At 39.6% G+C, this 14,549-nt stretch overlaps 1 protein-coding gene across 4 annotated transcripts in view; it reads right to left on the reverse strand.

Moving 5' to 3' along the window:
* Positions 1-532: 532 nt before the first annotated feature.
* Positions 533-14,549, reverse strand: part of gdap1l1 (ganglioside induced differentiation associated protein 1-like 1) — a 31,912-nt gene continuing 17,895 nt past the window's right edge. For 2 of the 4 annotated variants that reach the window (XM_008288017.1, XM_008288010.1), the window contains exons 3-6: positions 12,234-12,407; positions 5,268-5,362; positions 960-1,074; positions 533-876 (exon numbers count right to left, since the gene is read on the reverse strand). In XM_008288017.1, coding sequence (XP_008286239.1) covers positions 533-876; positions 960-1,074; positions 5,268-5,362; positions 12,234-12,407 — 728 coding nt within the window. The remainder of the gene's footprint in view (positions 877-959; positions 1,075-5,267; positions 5,363-12,233; positions 12,408-14,549) is intronic. The other 2 variants (XM_008288025.1, XM_008288032.1) reach the window with 2 other exon arrangements.

The following is a 14,549-nucleotide window of genomic DNA, read 5'->3' on the forward strand; positions in this document are numbered from 1 at the left end:
GTCAAACCGTTGCTTTGAAGTTTGCCTCCATCCTTTCTCATTTCATCTGGCAGTTTCTGGCAGCACAGCACTTATCAGAAAATATTTGTACATATTCCTGTGGTTTTATTGGTTAAACCTCAGGCAGATGGAGGAGTGAAGAGCAGATATGAATAATGATTATAATAGTGGCATGCGAAGGTCAGTTAACCCCTGTTGGTGTTACTGTGTTCAATGTTTTATCTGGGTTTTTACTTTAAGATTTCAGTGTAAGCGGACCTGATGCATGCCTCCAACAAAAGTTAAATGAAGACTTGCATGCACAAGAGCTGCAAGTGTCCAGAAATTAAACTCCATGAAGGCCTTGATAACCAGAAAATGTGCTGTCAAGAATTTCTTATTACGGAATGTTTTAATATTTCTTTGTTCACCCAGGTAAGTAATAGTGTTCTCTATATAGATTCATTATGTTTTCCTGCAGTCATAAAACATTACAGAAAAGTTGAAACATCACACAAATACACAGACATTTAACACAACAACAGGGCATTCACTACATGTATTTCTTTTTTAAATACCAGTAGGCAAAGTAGCCCATCCCGCCCAGCGAGCCCATGAGAAAAGAGGCCCCAAAGAAAGACGGCGGCTTCTTTTTTACCATCCGGAAGGCATTGGGTAGGACCGCCGACAGGAGGGTCGTGTGGATGTCACCCAAGACCTTGCGAAAAGCGAAGCGTTTTTGCACTCGCACAAAAAAGGACTGCAGGTTGGGTCGGCTGCCATCCTCCCAGTATTTCTTAGAAAGTCCCAAGAACTTGAGCCTATGCAACAAGGCTCCGAGGCAGATATCAGCTAGTGTAAATTCAGGTCCACAAAGCCACAACTCACACTTTTGACCTGTGAGGCAAAGAAATATTCAATACAAACACCGTTGCTGGAAATGTTTGGAATATGTTTTGATAATCTTCATTCAGACATACCTTGATACTCTAGTTTCCTTTTCTCCAGTTCAGCCTCCACTTGATCTAGAACCATGGCTAACTCGCCAAGAATTTTCTTCAGGTAGTTCACGTTATCATGGTCCAAGATTTTTGCCTGTAAATCACAAGACAAAAATCTGGTTCAAAGAGACTTACCAGCAGGCACGGTCAATAAAAATAACATAATTTTAAAAAATTAAGGTTTTGGCTTTAAAATGAACAACATTTTTTGCTTGAAGAGAAGTGACATCTGGTTTATAGGTGTGATCGATTTGCCACTACTGATCAGCCACAGCATCAAAAACACTGACAGGTGACGTCAATGACACGGATCAGCTCATTATCAAGCTGTGGGATATATATCGACCAGCAAGTGAACAATAAGTTCTTAAGCCTATTCAGGACTTTTGGGGTCTTTTGGACCCCAGGCCATTTGGTTTAAGTGACAGGTATTGTTTTTAAATGTTTTAATTTTTTTTTTTGTAACTACAAAAAGAGGGACATTTGTCATGCATTTGCAACCAAAAATACGCCAACTTATCAGAACATTTATTTAACATAGTATAAATGAATGAATACCAACAAATATTTCGCACATATTCGTCCGACGGGGCAGTAATGAGTGGGCATTTCCGCCATCAGCGATCACAGTACTGTATCCGCCATCAGTGGGGGGGTACCGGTAGGGGGATATTTGGCGATCAAAATTGATATCCTGATTCCATCACAGCGAACAAATAGTCGGCTATTCGAGTCCAGCCCTAGTTGGATGCAGAAAAAACTAGTGGCATAAGGAACTGAACAACTTTGATAAATGTGTGATAGCTAGAGCCTGCTCAGAGCTTCCCCAAAACAGTAGGTTCCTGTGGGCTGTTCTAGTCTGTGTCTAAAGAAGAACAGCCGGTTAACCAGTGATTGGGTTATGGCCACCCAAGGCTCATTGATGGGGCATTGAAGGGGCAGTGGAAAGCATTGGTCAGGTCTGATGAACCACATCATCTTCTGCATCATGTGAAAGTGTGTATGTGTCATTTATCTGGGGAAGAGACAGGAGCAGGATCAGAAGAAAGCAAGGGGATACAGGCAGTGCAATGCAATGTTCAAGATGATGTTCTGCTGAGAAACCTTTAGTTCTGGTCTCTGGTTATAGCTCAGTGGGTATAAAACTGCTGCTCATGTGCCATGTTAGGATGCAGGAGGTTCTAGATCTGATTCCAGACACAACAAAAGTGCTGTTTAAATTCTACTTTGCTTTACTAAATACCATTGTCAGTAGAAAGTCTGTATAAAGTTGACGTGCTTTCCGTCTTTCAAAATATGTTTGTTAATGTGGATGCTACTTTGACAAACGTCTACATTGACACACACACCCTCTTCATGGAATCTATATTTGCTGATGGCCTCTTTTAGGAGGATAATGCTTCCTGCCACACTACAAACATCGTTCAGGAATGGTTGGAGAAACATGAAAAAAAATTCAGGGTGTTGACTTGGCCTCCTCACCATCGAGTCCCCACTTCACAACTTCCAGGACTTAAATCATCTGCTGCTAACGTCTTGGTGTCTGATACCACAGGACACCTTCAGAGGTCTGTGAAAGTCCAGGCCTCAACAACAACGCTGTTAGGGCAGCACAAGAGGGAGCCTATTAGGCGGGTGGTTTTAATGTTGTGGCTAATCGTTGTATACGTGCAGCGTTTGCAAGAGGTGATTTGATATGCTGTAATATAATGTAGCTTATATATATATTAAATGTCAATTTAATATATTCACGCTTGAATGCTAATATCATATTGCCAACATAATGTTCACCATAATCATCATCTTAGCTTATTAGCCTGCTAACATTCATCAATTAGCAGTAAACACAAAGTACAAATGAGCTGTGAAGACATGTCAGTCAAAGCCACAAATGGGAATCTTGTGGTGGCACTGGAAGAAAACTCAGCAGAGTTCATCCTCTCGTGACCAAGAACGTCCATCTAACAGTTCATGACGTACTTCTCTTTGTGGCAAAAGTAGCAGCTCTACAAAAGTGACCAGTCGACCCTACCTTCCCTGGAGATGTGTTGCTGGTGTAGCAAAAACACACAACAGCAGGGTTCATCTCCGTCTCAGCCCTAAACCCAGCTTTTGACAACACTGCAGTTATGACCTTCTGTTCTTTTGACTATTTTTTTCTTTTTTGCTCTCTCTGCTATTACCACAATGTATAATTCTTTAAAAAAAAAAAAAAAAAGATGCAAACATTGCGAGTGCAGCTGGGTATTTAGGTCAAAGGTACAGTGTTACAGGATTTACATTCTGCAGAGCGTTGCTGTTTCAGCTCTTTGGCAGCGTAATGAGAGGAAACTGCTAACGGCTGTTAATGATGAATCTTCTCTCAGCAACAAACCTCGAAATTCACTAATTAGATCCAAGGCTGTTTAGAAGATAAAACATGAAATGTGTCAGGGTGTTAAACCCTCATAAAGACGAGTTTGACTTTTCATGAGCTTGTATCAAAAAATAAAATAATGCAGACTGCTACACACCATCCTGGCAGTTATGAACAACAACTGGATCCCCTCCAGCACAGACAGGAGCACAGAGAATACTGTGGCCTTCATGGCCTTCAGAGGCTGCGCCATCTGAACATTTTTCCCTTCTGATCCATCCATCCATCCATTATCTATACAACACTCACTGGGGTTGCGGGGGGACTGGAGCCTATCCCAGCTGACGTAGGGTGAAGGCAGGGGACACCCTGGACAGGTCGCCAGTCTATCAGACAGACACACTTAGAGACAGACAACCAAGCACACTCACATTCACACCTACGGACAATTTAGAATCACCAATTAACTTCAATGTTTGTGGACCTTGTGCTCTGGAAGCCACACCAGCGTGGTCACCGCTCACCTGTTTTCCTGCACCAGTCCACCACCATGTACCTCAAACACCCTGATGACACAGCTATTCCTTCCTTTGTCACACACATTCAATCATTCTCTTCTTGATTATCACAGCACTGATGCACACTTGGCCCAGTACTATAAGTGTAACCAGCGATGTCAGGAAAACAAAACAAACAGTAACAGGTACCTGCTAAACCGTTTCTCATTAAAACTGTTAAAATTGTTTAAAGCTCCAAATACCTTGGACTCAAAGACTATCTGAGTTGTCCCAAAAATCGAACAAATCTGAAAAAAAAAAACTACACACCTGAACCTCTTGCAATCAGCTGTTTTTGATGTCCAATAACTTCAGTATATTTAATGAAACTATACAAAACGTTACCATCATACTATGAATATTAAAGGCCCCCAAAGTAAACAGAGGTGTGCCAAAATTTTAAACTTTTGAATTTGCGCTATTTTTTCAACATAAAGAAGATACATGAAATTTATGAAAACCACATTTGAGCTCTCATTAGAACTTCAACCAAATTAATCTTACATCCACTCCAGGTATCACAATCTAAAGCCAAAATCTTGTTTTTGTTCAGGACAATATTTTTGTACTTTGAGCATCAACATCATAGGATATGCCATCATTTCAAAAGCAAAAAGCCATCAGTGTATTGTCTCGGACATAGAGTAATAGAAACAAGCAGTGGCACTGGATTTGTGTTTTGTTAATTCTCCCCAGAAAACTTTTAAAAGCTCATTTTGAATCAACTTTCAAACTTTCATATCAGCATGTGGGACACATAGTGGGTCAAAGCAAGTTAAAACATGTGAAAGATCCCATTTCTACCTGCAAATAGTATCTATGCTAACATCTCAGCACGGGACATCACATAAACAATCAATATTTTTAGTTTAAAGTTAATATTTTACAAGATTTTTATTCAGTCTTTTGGCATTTTAGAGTTTCACCCCAAATAAGGGCTAATCTGTGTGCAGTACCCCTTAAGTCGTACCCTAAAACGTCATTGATTTATCAATTAAGATTCTAATACATGTGTTCAACTCAAATTTGGGCTGAATTAGCGGACAAACAAATAGGCTGTAATGTATTCAAAGTTCCTGATCAATTTTCTTTCCCTGAATAAAATGCACGAAACAGCTAACTAGTCCTCAATTTTTACAATAACAGAAACATTAAAGCTCTGGTAATGTGACAATTAGGGGATTAAAGGCCCTTAAACACTTGCAAACGAGCCATTTAATATCTTAATATATTGCAATCCATCAGCCATACCCTTCAAATCAGACTGACTCCATTTATTTCTTCATTACTGATGTGGAAGGTAATAGAATTTAAAGGTTAAAAAAAAGATATAGAGAGAGATTTATGTTAAAGGTCAAGTAAAAGTAAACTCACCATTAGCTTCTTCTGCTTGGACAGGTACGGTTCTGTCAGCTGAGGCTCTTCGTGGTCCAACTTCATCAGCTCCGTTGCAGCGTTGGCCAGGTGTCCTGAAGTTGTACACAAACACACACACACACAAAGTGCAAACATTTCAACTGTGTCTTCTATTGTTAGGGAGGGAAAAACACTTTTAGATAATACTGCAGATGTTACTTTTCTGACCACAGAGCAGAAACTCTACAGACCAACATGTTTAATCCTCCGTGGCGTTATCTGACTGTCTGCTGAGATTATTTCCATCTGAGCTCCCTTCATCGTCTCTCGAGGGGAGAGGAGGAAACTCACGTTGCCAGCTGCGACACATATTGTTTAACTACGTCACCAAGCCCACAGGACATTTCTGGTGATGTTCTCCATTTTTCATATTATCAACAAACTCATGAAAAGACCAAAAACATCCTTTTAACTAGTATATATGAAGCTAGATGCACCTTATTCCTCTGCTCCATAGAGCTTCACTGCTGGATGGCATGTTCATCTGACTGACTGGGGAACCTGTACCCAAATTCTGTCAGTGCAGTTGTAATAGATAGAACTGTTTGTTGACTTTATGTTTTTTGAACGATTCACTGCTATTGTGCAGATTTTTCCCGTTTTGTTAAAATACAGATAATAACTGGTGTAATCACAGAAAAAAGTACAACTATACATTAACCATAAAACAGGTCAAAACTGTAAATAATGTCAACATCAAAAATTTAATAAAATAAAACAAAAATAAATAAATAAAAAACATTAGATACACAAATATAACAACAATAATAATAGTTATTGATTTATTTTATTTGAATGTTTTTAAAATTTAATTCAAAGGGATCATGATCTCAGTTGTCCCTCTCGGTCACCCATTCATGCCTCAAAACTAAAGGCTTTTTTGGTGACTACACCCATAATTAATATTACTGTATGGTCTTAACCCTAATATTTGACTTGGCTGATCTACATGATAAATATTACTATAAGATCTTAGCCTTTATACATGTTATTATAGTCAGGCTAAGTTGTAAACTGACAAAAATTTGGTATGCTTGTAATCCTAAATACTTAAATTAATCAGGTAAATTCACATCATCAATAACGAGGTGGAATGTGGGCCTCAACATTTAGACTTGTTGGGGTCATTTGCGACGATGGTTTTGTTTGTCTACTGAAAAAAATGTTTTTGCAATGGCTGTTGTTTTAAATGTCCTATATAAATGACAGTGACTTGACTTAACTAAAGTATTGCCCTCTGTCGAGGGGTGTACTCTGTCAGTCACTGTGAAGGAAACAGACACAAATGCAACAGACACAGATTTCCTCAAACTCCACCTACTGCTGTGAACGTCCAGCACCCAGCTGTAAAATCTACTTCGCTGTTGCTCAGGAAACACAGACTGGATGACAGGAAAATGTTTTCTTTTTCTGTCAGTCAGTAATCCTTGTATAAGACGAATGAGATGAGAGTTGAAAAATGAAGCACAAATCTGCTTTCACAGATACATTGATGACTTCGGTCTTTTCATGGGAATTGTTGATGACCACAGAAATATAGAATGTGGCCTGTCTTAAAAAGCTTTTTCAGTCTTCTATATTATTAGTATGTGGTTGGAAATACTTCATTACAAATCTGCTACTAATTATGTTTTCACATTTTTTCTATAAGTCCACTGTAATAAGAATAAAACATCAAAATGAACCCAGAAACATTCTAATATCTGAGTATGAATTGTCCCTCAAGTCTGCAGCACAATCATCCAAACCAGAAGTTTAAGACCAACACTGATGCTTTCATTACATACTCCATCGGGTTGATTTTATAGGTGCAACACGCACTGACCAGGGTTTCACTGGATAATTAATTCTGCTGCAGAATGCCATCTTGTCCAGCCTGTTGCTATGATTTACACTCAGAGGCCATTACCTTACGGAAAGAGCAGCACAGTTTGGACTGGGAGGCCTGAAGTCTGCCGTTATAAACCTGGCATCACTACAAAGTGCTGTGTGAAGGGTTTTCGGTATTGAGTAGCGTCAAATTACACAGTATGCTAATCACGCTGCGCACATAAAAACAGGGATTTGTTTGCCGATGATGTGGAAAATGCTGCGAGTAGGATGAATAGCTTTGCATTCATAATGTCTGATGTCTGGTGTTTTTGTTCTGGGAGACGAGCTAGTCCTAAAGTTGAAGCTCATGCACCTCAAGTGTACATAAATATTCAGAATAATGAGGTCAAAGCACTGAAATGTATTTATGAGGTGTGTCAGAAAAGTTCCAGGACCGGTGTCACAAAAGATACATTTCAATTCCAAACCACCAGTTTCCCCCTTCAGATGATCAACCAGCACATCTACAAAAGATATCCTGTGGTGTTTGCTTCGTTCAGTGCACGAGAAGAGGCGAGAGTTGTGGCAGGAGGAGTCGTGGCTGCTTCACCATGACAACACGCCTGTTCACAATGCCCTGAGCATCCGACAGTTGCTGGCTGAGAAGAACATCACCGTGCTGGAGCAACCTCCCTACTCGCCAGATCTGTCTCCGTGGGATTTTTTCCTCTTTTCCAAGCTCAAGGGGGTCAACAAGGGGACCTGTTTTGAAGACGTGGACGACATCAAGATGGCTGTGACGACGGAGCTGTGACACCAGTCCTGAAACGTTTCTGACATGCCTTGCATTCAGAACAATGAGGTCAAGCACTGAAATGTATTTGTATCATGTTTGAATAAATGAAGAACTTGTGAAAATCGATTTTTTGTATCCTGTCAGTTTTTACACATTGTAGCAATTGTCTCATACAACAATTAGCCACTCGATCAGTATTTACTGTTGGAAGAATTCAACTTACAACATTTTTCTATTGCAAATGAGTGAATCTGTATAGTGCCATGATTGCTGGCTTGGCTCTCTGGTGTAGCAGCCCTCGAGCATACAGACATATGAGTGATGAGGGCTCCCATCACGCGTGCATGATGTTCTGTTGCACCTGTGCCCCGTATATATTTCCTCTACTGCACTGATCTACACCACCTCACGTGCTAAAGTTCATGTACGCCACAACTGGAAAAAGACCCACAGTTAGTGGCTACTACATGCGTAAATGTGAAACTGTCAGCATAACCTTACTTTAAGTCAGGGTTCAGCAGCTACGGTGTGTTTAGACCACTGACGAAAGAGGCGACTCAGTTTTAATGGAGGCCGGTGATATGAAGCTACAAACTGACACCCAACATCTGTCACCACCAGGGATCTCCTGATCCAATCTCAATGATCAGGATCGGGACCAATCAAAGCATTCTTTTTTTTTACTCAACAATATCAGTTTTACTAAGCATGAAGTTGAGCCAAGACCTTTGTTGACATCCACTGTCACACAGGTGTTATAAAGGGAGAGTACAATTTGTTGCAAAAAATGTCTTAAATTTAAAAAATGAACCCAATCTAACATCTCCTTGTAATATCTGCAGTGGAACTATTTGGGAAAGCAGCAGTAACAGAGCTGCATTCAATACCAACAGTTTGATATGGCACCTATGAAACCAACACTCACCGGAGGATGCTTTTAAAAGCGAAATATCCTCAACAAAAAGCTTAAAAGGGTTTATCTAGCAATGGCCTCTATGACAAAGTCTTCTGTGATGCTTAAAGGTCTGCGGCAAGAGTTCGTGTGTTTAAGACAAGCTACAATTGATAAAGATGGCCTCATTGGTGTATGTGCTAAGCTGCCTTCTCGGCCCAAACCATGTCTCTAATGACTAAAACAAAAATAAATACATCAGCACAGGACAAATGTACACTGCACTCAGTTTGTGCTATCAGCTTATTACTTTTGATTGACATGATTCATGATTAGGAAAACTAATCAAAGTTTGCCCTTCCTTTAGAACACCTGTAACAGTGGACGTTAATAAAATATATGGCTTAGGTCTCTGCATATACTGATCACTTAAAAAAAATCCTTAATCATCACAATCCTGACCTCTGAGATTGGATCAGGACATCACTATTTCGACCACTTTTTTTTAGTTTTATTTAATGTAGGGCCTTTATCATTCCTGTGTAGATTTACAGGAATGATAAAGGCTATTATATGTTGTAGGCGTTTCACTTTATTGTTTACTGTTTTAGGATTGTACTTCAATGCACACATTACTTCCAATAGTAGGTGATGCCTAACAGCTTATTTAATACTATATACCAGTTGGGTTGGGTCTGTTGCAGACTGCTTGCAGACTGCTGAAGCTTATAGGGAATCCAAATGTTTTGGATTGTTGGGTGTTTCTGCTTTTGTTAAGCACTATGAGATGACTTGTTGTTGTAAATATGCGCTATACAAATAAAATTGAATTGAAAATTGAATTGTCACATTTTTGTTAGCTGCCAGTTATTGACACTTACTATATGTGATATTTTGGTGACCATTATGTGAAACAATAAAAGCAAAAACTTAATTGTGCAAACTGTTTACTGTGGGGCCTTATATGGTTGATGTTGACCCATGTGCCTGTGCTTCCCTACCACCTTTTAAGCCAGAAGAATACAATCTTATAAGTTCTAACAGGTAAAAAAAGTACATTACTAATGCACACATACACACCTGTAGGCCCACATGCATCTACTCGTATATTAAATATGTGTGAGCATGCATTGTGAATTGCAGCAGAACCCTGTCGCATTACATTAAGCTGCATCAATGGATTCTGTGAACACTGTGTGCCGTTGAGTATTACACTCACTTGAGTGGATTCAGTTGCTAGAAACAGTCTGTTTCTAGTACTTTGGGACTGAAAAGTTTAGGCAGCACAAACTCTCAGGAGGGAACACAGGACTCCATATTAACCCAGAAAAAGTGGCATTTTTGTCATTGAACAAACTACATAGCAAAGACATTTTAATTGTTTAGTCGTTTGATAAAGTTTCATTCCAGATGTGACTTCAAACACTGGAAATAGCTGTGGTTGATTACATTTATAAGGACAATAATTATTTCATAAATGATTTGCAACTCACCCTCTACTATTAAATTCAATTCTTACTATGTATATGTCAATTTTCTCTATGTGAGTAAGAGGATGTCATCTTGGGTTTTGGGAAAGACTGATATTGACATTTTTTGGTTTTAAATGCAGATCATCCACAAACATCAGTATCATGTTTCATGCTATGCAGATGACACACTGTTGTAGCTGCAGGTTAATCTGAAGCAGGATGGTTTAGTTTTTTACGATACTGTCCATGTCTTCCACAGTCAGAGCATGAAAGCAAGTCAGTGTTTACAGTCAATGCTCAGCATGCTGCAACAACCTGCACAAAGAAATCTGGCTCACTGAGACACATACTTTTTAAATAAATGGTTGATATTTTGGGAAATATGCTAAGATGCTTTACTGCTGTCTGTTAAATATGAAGCATTACAAGGTAGCAGCAGTTTAGCTGGGCATAGCATGAGAACTGTAAAGAGAGGGATGCTTTTTCAAGGACATTTGTTTGAACAGCACTAAGAATACAGGTTAAAAGGATGTGTTGTATCTTCTTGCTGTTCAGACCAAAAAATAAATGACCACAAAAATTAGTAAGTAGCACAGTGGCTCACTGGTTAGCAGCTAGGGCCTTTCTGAATGGAGGTTGAATGCTCTCCCCGTGCTTAAGCATGTTTCCCCCGACAGCTCTGGTTTCTCTCGCCATCATAAACAACAACAAAAGAAACCCAGTAAAGTTATTTCTTAAAGGAAAGGTGCCCTTGGCCAAGACGCTGGCTTAGCTGGAGCTGGTCCTAGTGTGTAGCACAGCGGCTGCCCAGCGCTAATAATACCAAGGATGGATTAAATACAGAGAATTAAATGACAGCCTCAGCTGTTGATGCCAGTCAGTACAAAGACAATCTATTAGGCTGCTATTGGTTGCAGTGAGATAAAATTTAAGTCTGTGGGTGAAGGGACTGAGCTCAATAGTAACCTTTGTCACTGTGTAAACTGTTTTGAATATTACCAGAAGAAACAGCCATAACTTAATTTAACTTGTACTGAAGACTCACAGCAAGTTGTCTGTTTTCTCAAACTACAGAAAACAAAAGTGTGGGGAGTTTTATTTCTGTAACAAAGTATCCTGGGAGGTCTGTTTAAATATCGTTTTTGTTTCTTATAAACTTGATGTAAAGAACTGAGTGAACTCTCAGCAGTTCATTCATTCAACTCATTATTTTAGGTCAAGAAGTCTCAAGTTAGAAGAAGTCGTGTTTTTAAGTTTAAAATGTAACAGCTGTCTGCAGCAGACGAGGCCGCTTTGCAGGACCCTTGTTTTTGTTTAAGCGAGGCTAGCTTTTCTAGCCCAAAGACATTGGCCAAAACACACACACAAAAAAAACAACTATGTCCAGTTTTCGATGGAATAAACCTTTGGAGCCATAATTTGTTCATTACCAAGTAGTATTTGGGTGGATGAAGCCTTTAAAATGGTAAGTACTTTGAAAGAAAATAGCAGTTTTGGGTGGAATAATCCTATCAAACCTTGAGTTGACCACTTTAGTGATCATCCAATGTTAAAGGTAAGGGTCACAGATATGTGGCTGTACAACTGTGGTCCTGAAACTGCAGCCTCATGTACTGGAAACATATAATATTGGGTCTGAAAATTAAAAAATGACATTTTAAGTTCAGTTGACTAGAAAAAAGCAAAACTCATACATTTACATCAGGCAAACTAAAAAAGATCAGTTGATTTCACTAAATTCCCTTATGATTTTATACAGTGTACTTTTACACATTAAATAGATTTTGTATATTATTTTATACAATTTTGGATTTCAAAAGTGCTATTTACAGTACACAAACAAATTATTAATACTCTATAAAAACATCCACTTTTCTTCTTGTAATTGCTACAGAAATATGACCATTCGTGCCTACACGCTACGACTACTGCAGTGAGCTGGCTTCACTTACTACGTATTTCTGCGGTGGCGTACTTTGGGATCATAGAGTCAGTGGTGAGCTCTGGATGGAGGATGCAGCCGTGTGTGTAAGCGTCCATGGGAAGCCCGTCCAGTAGCTGACGGTACTGCTGCACACGCTCGTGGAGAGGTGAGTCTGCATCAGGAATCAGCTGAGCCACCGTGTCTGCGTGACATGGAATAAGAGAAAATATTTTTTTTACAGTGATGCAGATTCAACAGAATGTGTTAAACAGAACAATAAAAAAGGCGCAGTTGCACACTGGTTGGCTATTCTTGGGATATTTTCATAAACTTCCCAGAATACCTGAAGTCTCTAAGCAACCGCCATCACGCTACACAACCCCCAAAATAACACGATTCTTCTTGCTTCAGCTGCCAGATACACAGCATGGTAACCTGGTAACAGATGACACTCTGTGCTCTCTGTAACACACCGTCGGTCACGTCTCACAAGGAATGACATTTAAACAATACTGAAACAATCTGAAAAAAGAATCTTCTGGAGACTAACAAGGCTCTGAGGGTTTACACTGAGTGGAAAAGCACACCTCAAGAGATCAAATTCAAGGACATTTTATATGAACAAGTACACAATATGAACAACAGCATGGGGCTACGTTTTTTTATTATTTAAAAAAAAAAAAACACACGTTAATTAGGCTATGCTGTGAGCGTAATGCACCAATCCCCTGCTGGCCTTCCGTGTTCTATAAACCCGCTGCTGCTGCTCAGACTAAAAGAATAACTGGACAGTTTAAGAAATGCACTTAGCTGCTGTCTTGCAGAGAGTCAGAGAGACTATGAGTGCCACTCTCATGCAAATTCTGTCCTTTAATACCATTTTCGTGTTTCAGTAGGATCACATTCTCACCTTCCAACTTGCTGGCTGCCATATTTTGCTGTGTTTTTTGTGTGTTTGTGCCTCTTTCCTCTGCTCTGTCCCTGCTCTTGGTGTGTCTTATTGGCTGCCTCCAAACCCTGCACTCCATTCAGCAATCAGGCTGCCCTGTATCATCCTCCTCAGGATAAAGACACCACTTCTCCAGCCACTCCTCACCAGATTGTTAGCAAATCCCGGGATCGTTGTGTTCACTGCCTCTCTGTGCTACTCTTCAGGAAAAAAGGATTTCTACATGCTAGTAGACTGCTCTCCAGTCAACTGATGTGTTTTCTGTTCAGCTCCCTGTGTCTTTGTGGTTTTGGGTTCTTTGGATTTCCGCCTTTTGTTTGTGACTCCGCAAGCCTTTGTGTCAATCTTTAAGTAAGTTTTAATAATATATAATTAGTTTCACCTGTGACCTGTCCAGGGTGTCCCCTGTCTTCGCCCTAAGTTGGGTGGGATAGGCTCCAGCAATCCCCCCCCCGCGACCCCAGTGAGGATTAAGCGGTGTATAGAAAATTGATGGATGGATAGTTTCACCTGTCAGTTTGCTGAGTGTGCCTTCATTCAGGTGTTAAATACGGACAGTTGCTCAGTTTTAGATACACAGGGTGTCACTTTAGTGTCATTTTTCAGTGTTGGCTGGTCAGTTACTGCAGAGAAAGTCCTTGTAGGGACCGGTGGTGGCATTAGTCAGACACAGGACATTGCCTGTCATACAGGAAAGCAGTGTTTATGTCCTGGGTGGGACTGTAATTTTTCTTATACATTGTTTTCAGTTGCTCTTTGGTTAAAGTTACTCTCCCATCCCCGATTGAACCCAGAAAAACTCCATCCATCCACTGTCAGAACACCGCTTAATCCTCAATTGCAATGTAGTGATATTCAGACAACCAGAAAATACTTTTCACAAATGTTTTCTCAGAGTAAGCAGGGCTCTTTATTACAAATGAGCTGACATTGATACAGTCACATAGGGACAGCAGCTTAGCTTAGCATAAGGCCTTTAATCATGGCGAAACAGGGTCATTCCATATAAAATCAAATCTAAAGTTAAAATCTTGCATGGCTTCAGTAACTATAGTAAAGAAAAAAATCTGATGATTCTGATTCAATTCTATGCTATTTTAAACTTGGAGTATTTCAAAGGAAAGTGTTCTTTGAACTTCATTGCATCATTTGATAAATTCAATAGCTACTAGTTGAAGATTCTAATTACCACAAGAAATATCTGCAAAGAAATTGTGAAGTTTGTTATAAATCAAGCCACCCAACAGTTTACTTAACTAGAAGTGTTAAACTTACCTACCGATCAATAATTATATTGTTTTGAAATGTGCAATTCTACAGGCTTTTACTTTTCGTACCTTAAGTGTATTCTGTTGTTCGCACTTTTACATTTTCACTCAAGTATTATTTCAATGA

This window comes from Stegastes partitus, unplaced genomic scaffold (genome assembly GCF_000690725.1).
Source record: "Stegastes partitus isolate 25-593 unplaced genomic scaffold, Stegastes_partitus-1.0.2 Scaffold12, whole genome shotgun sequence".
Lineage (NCBI taxonomy): Eukaryota > Metazoa > Chordata > Actinopteri > Pomacentridae > Stegastes > Stegastes partitus.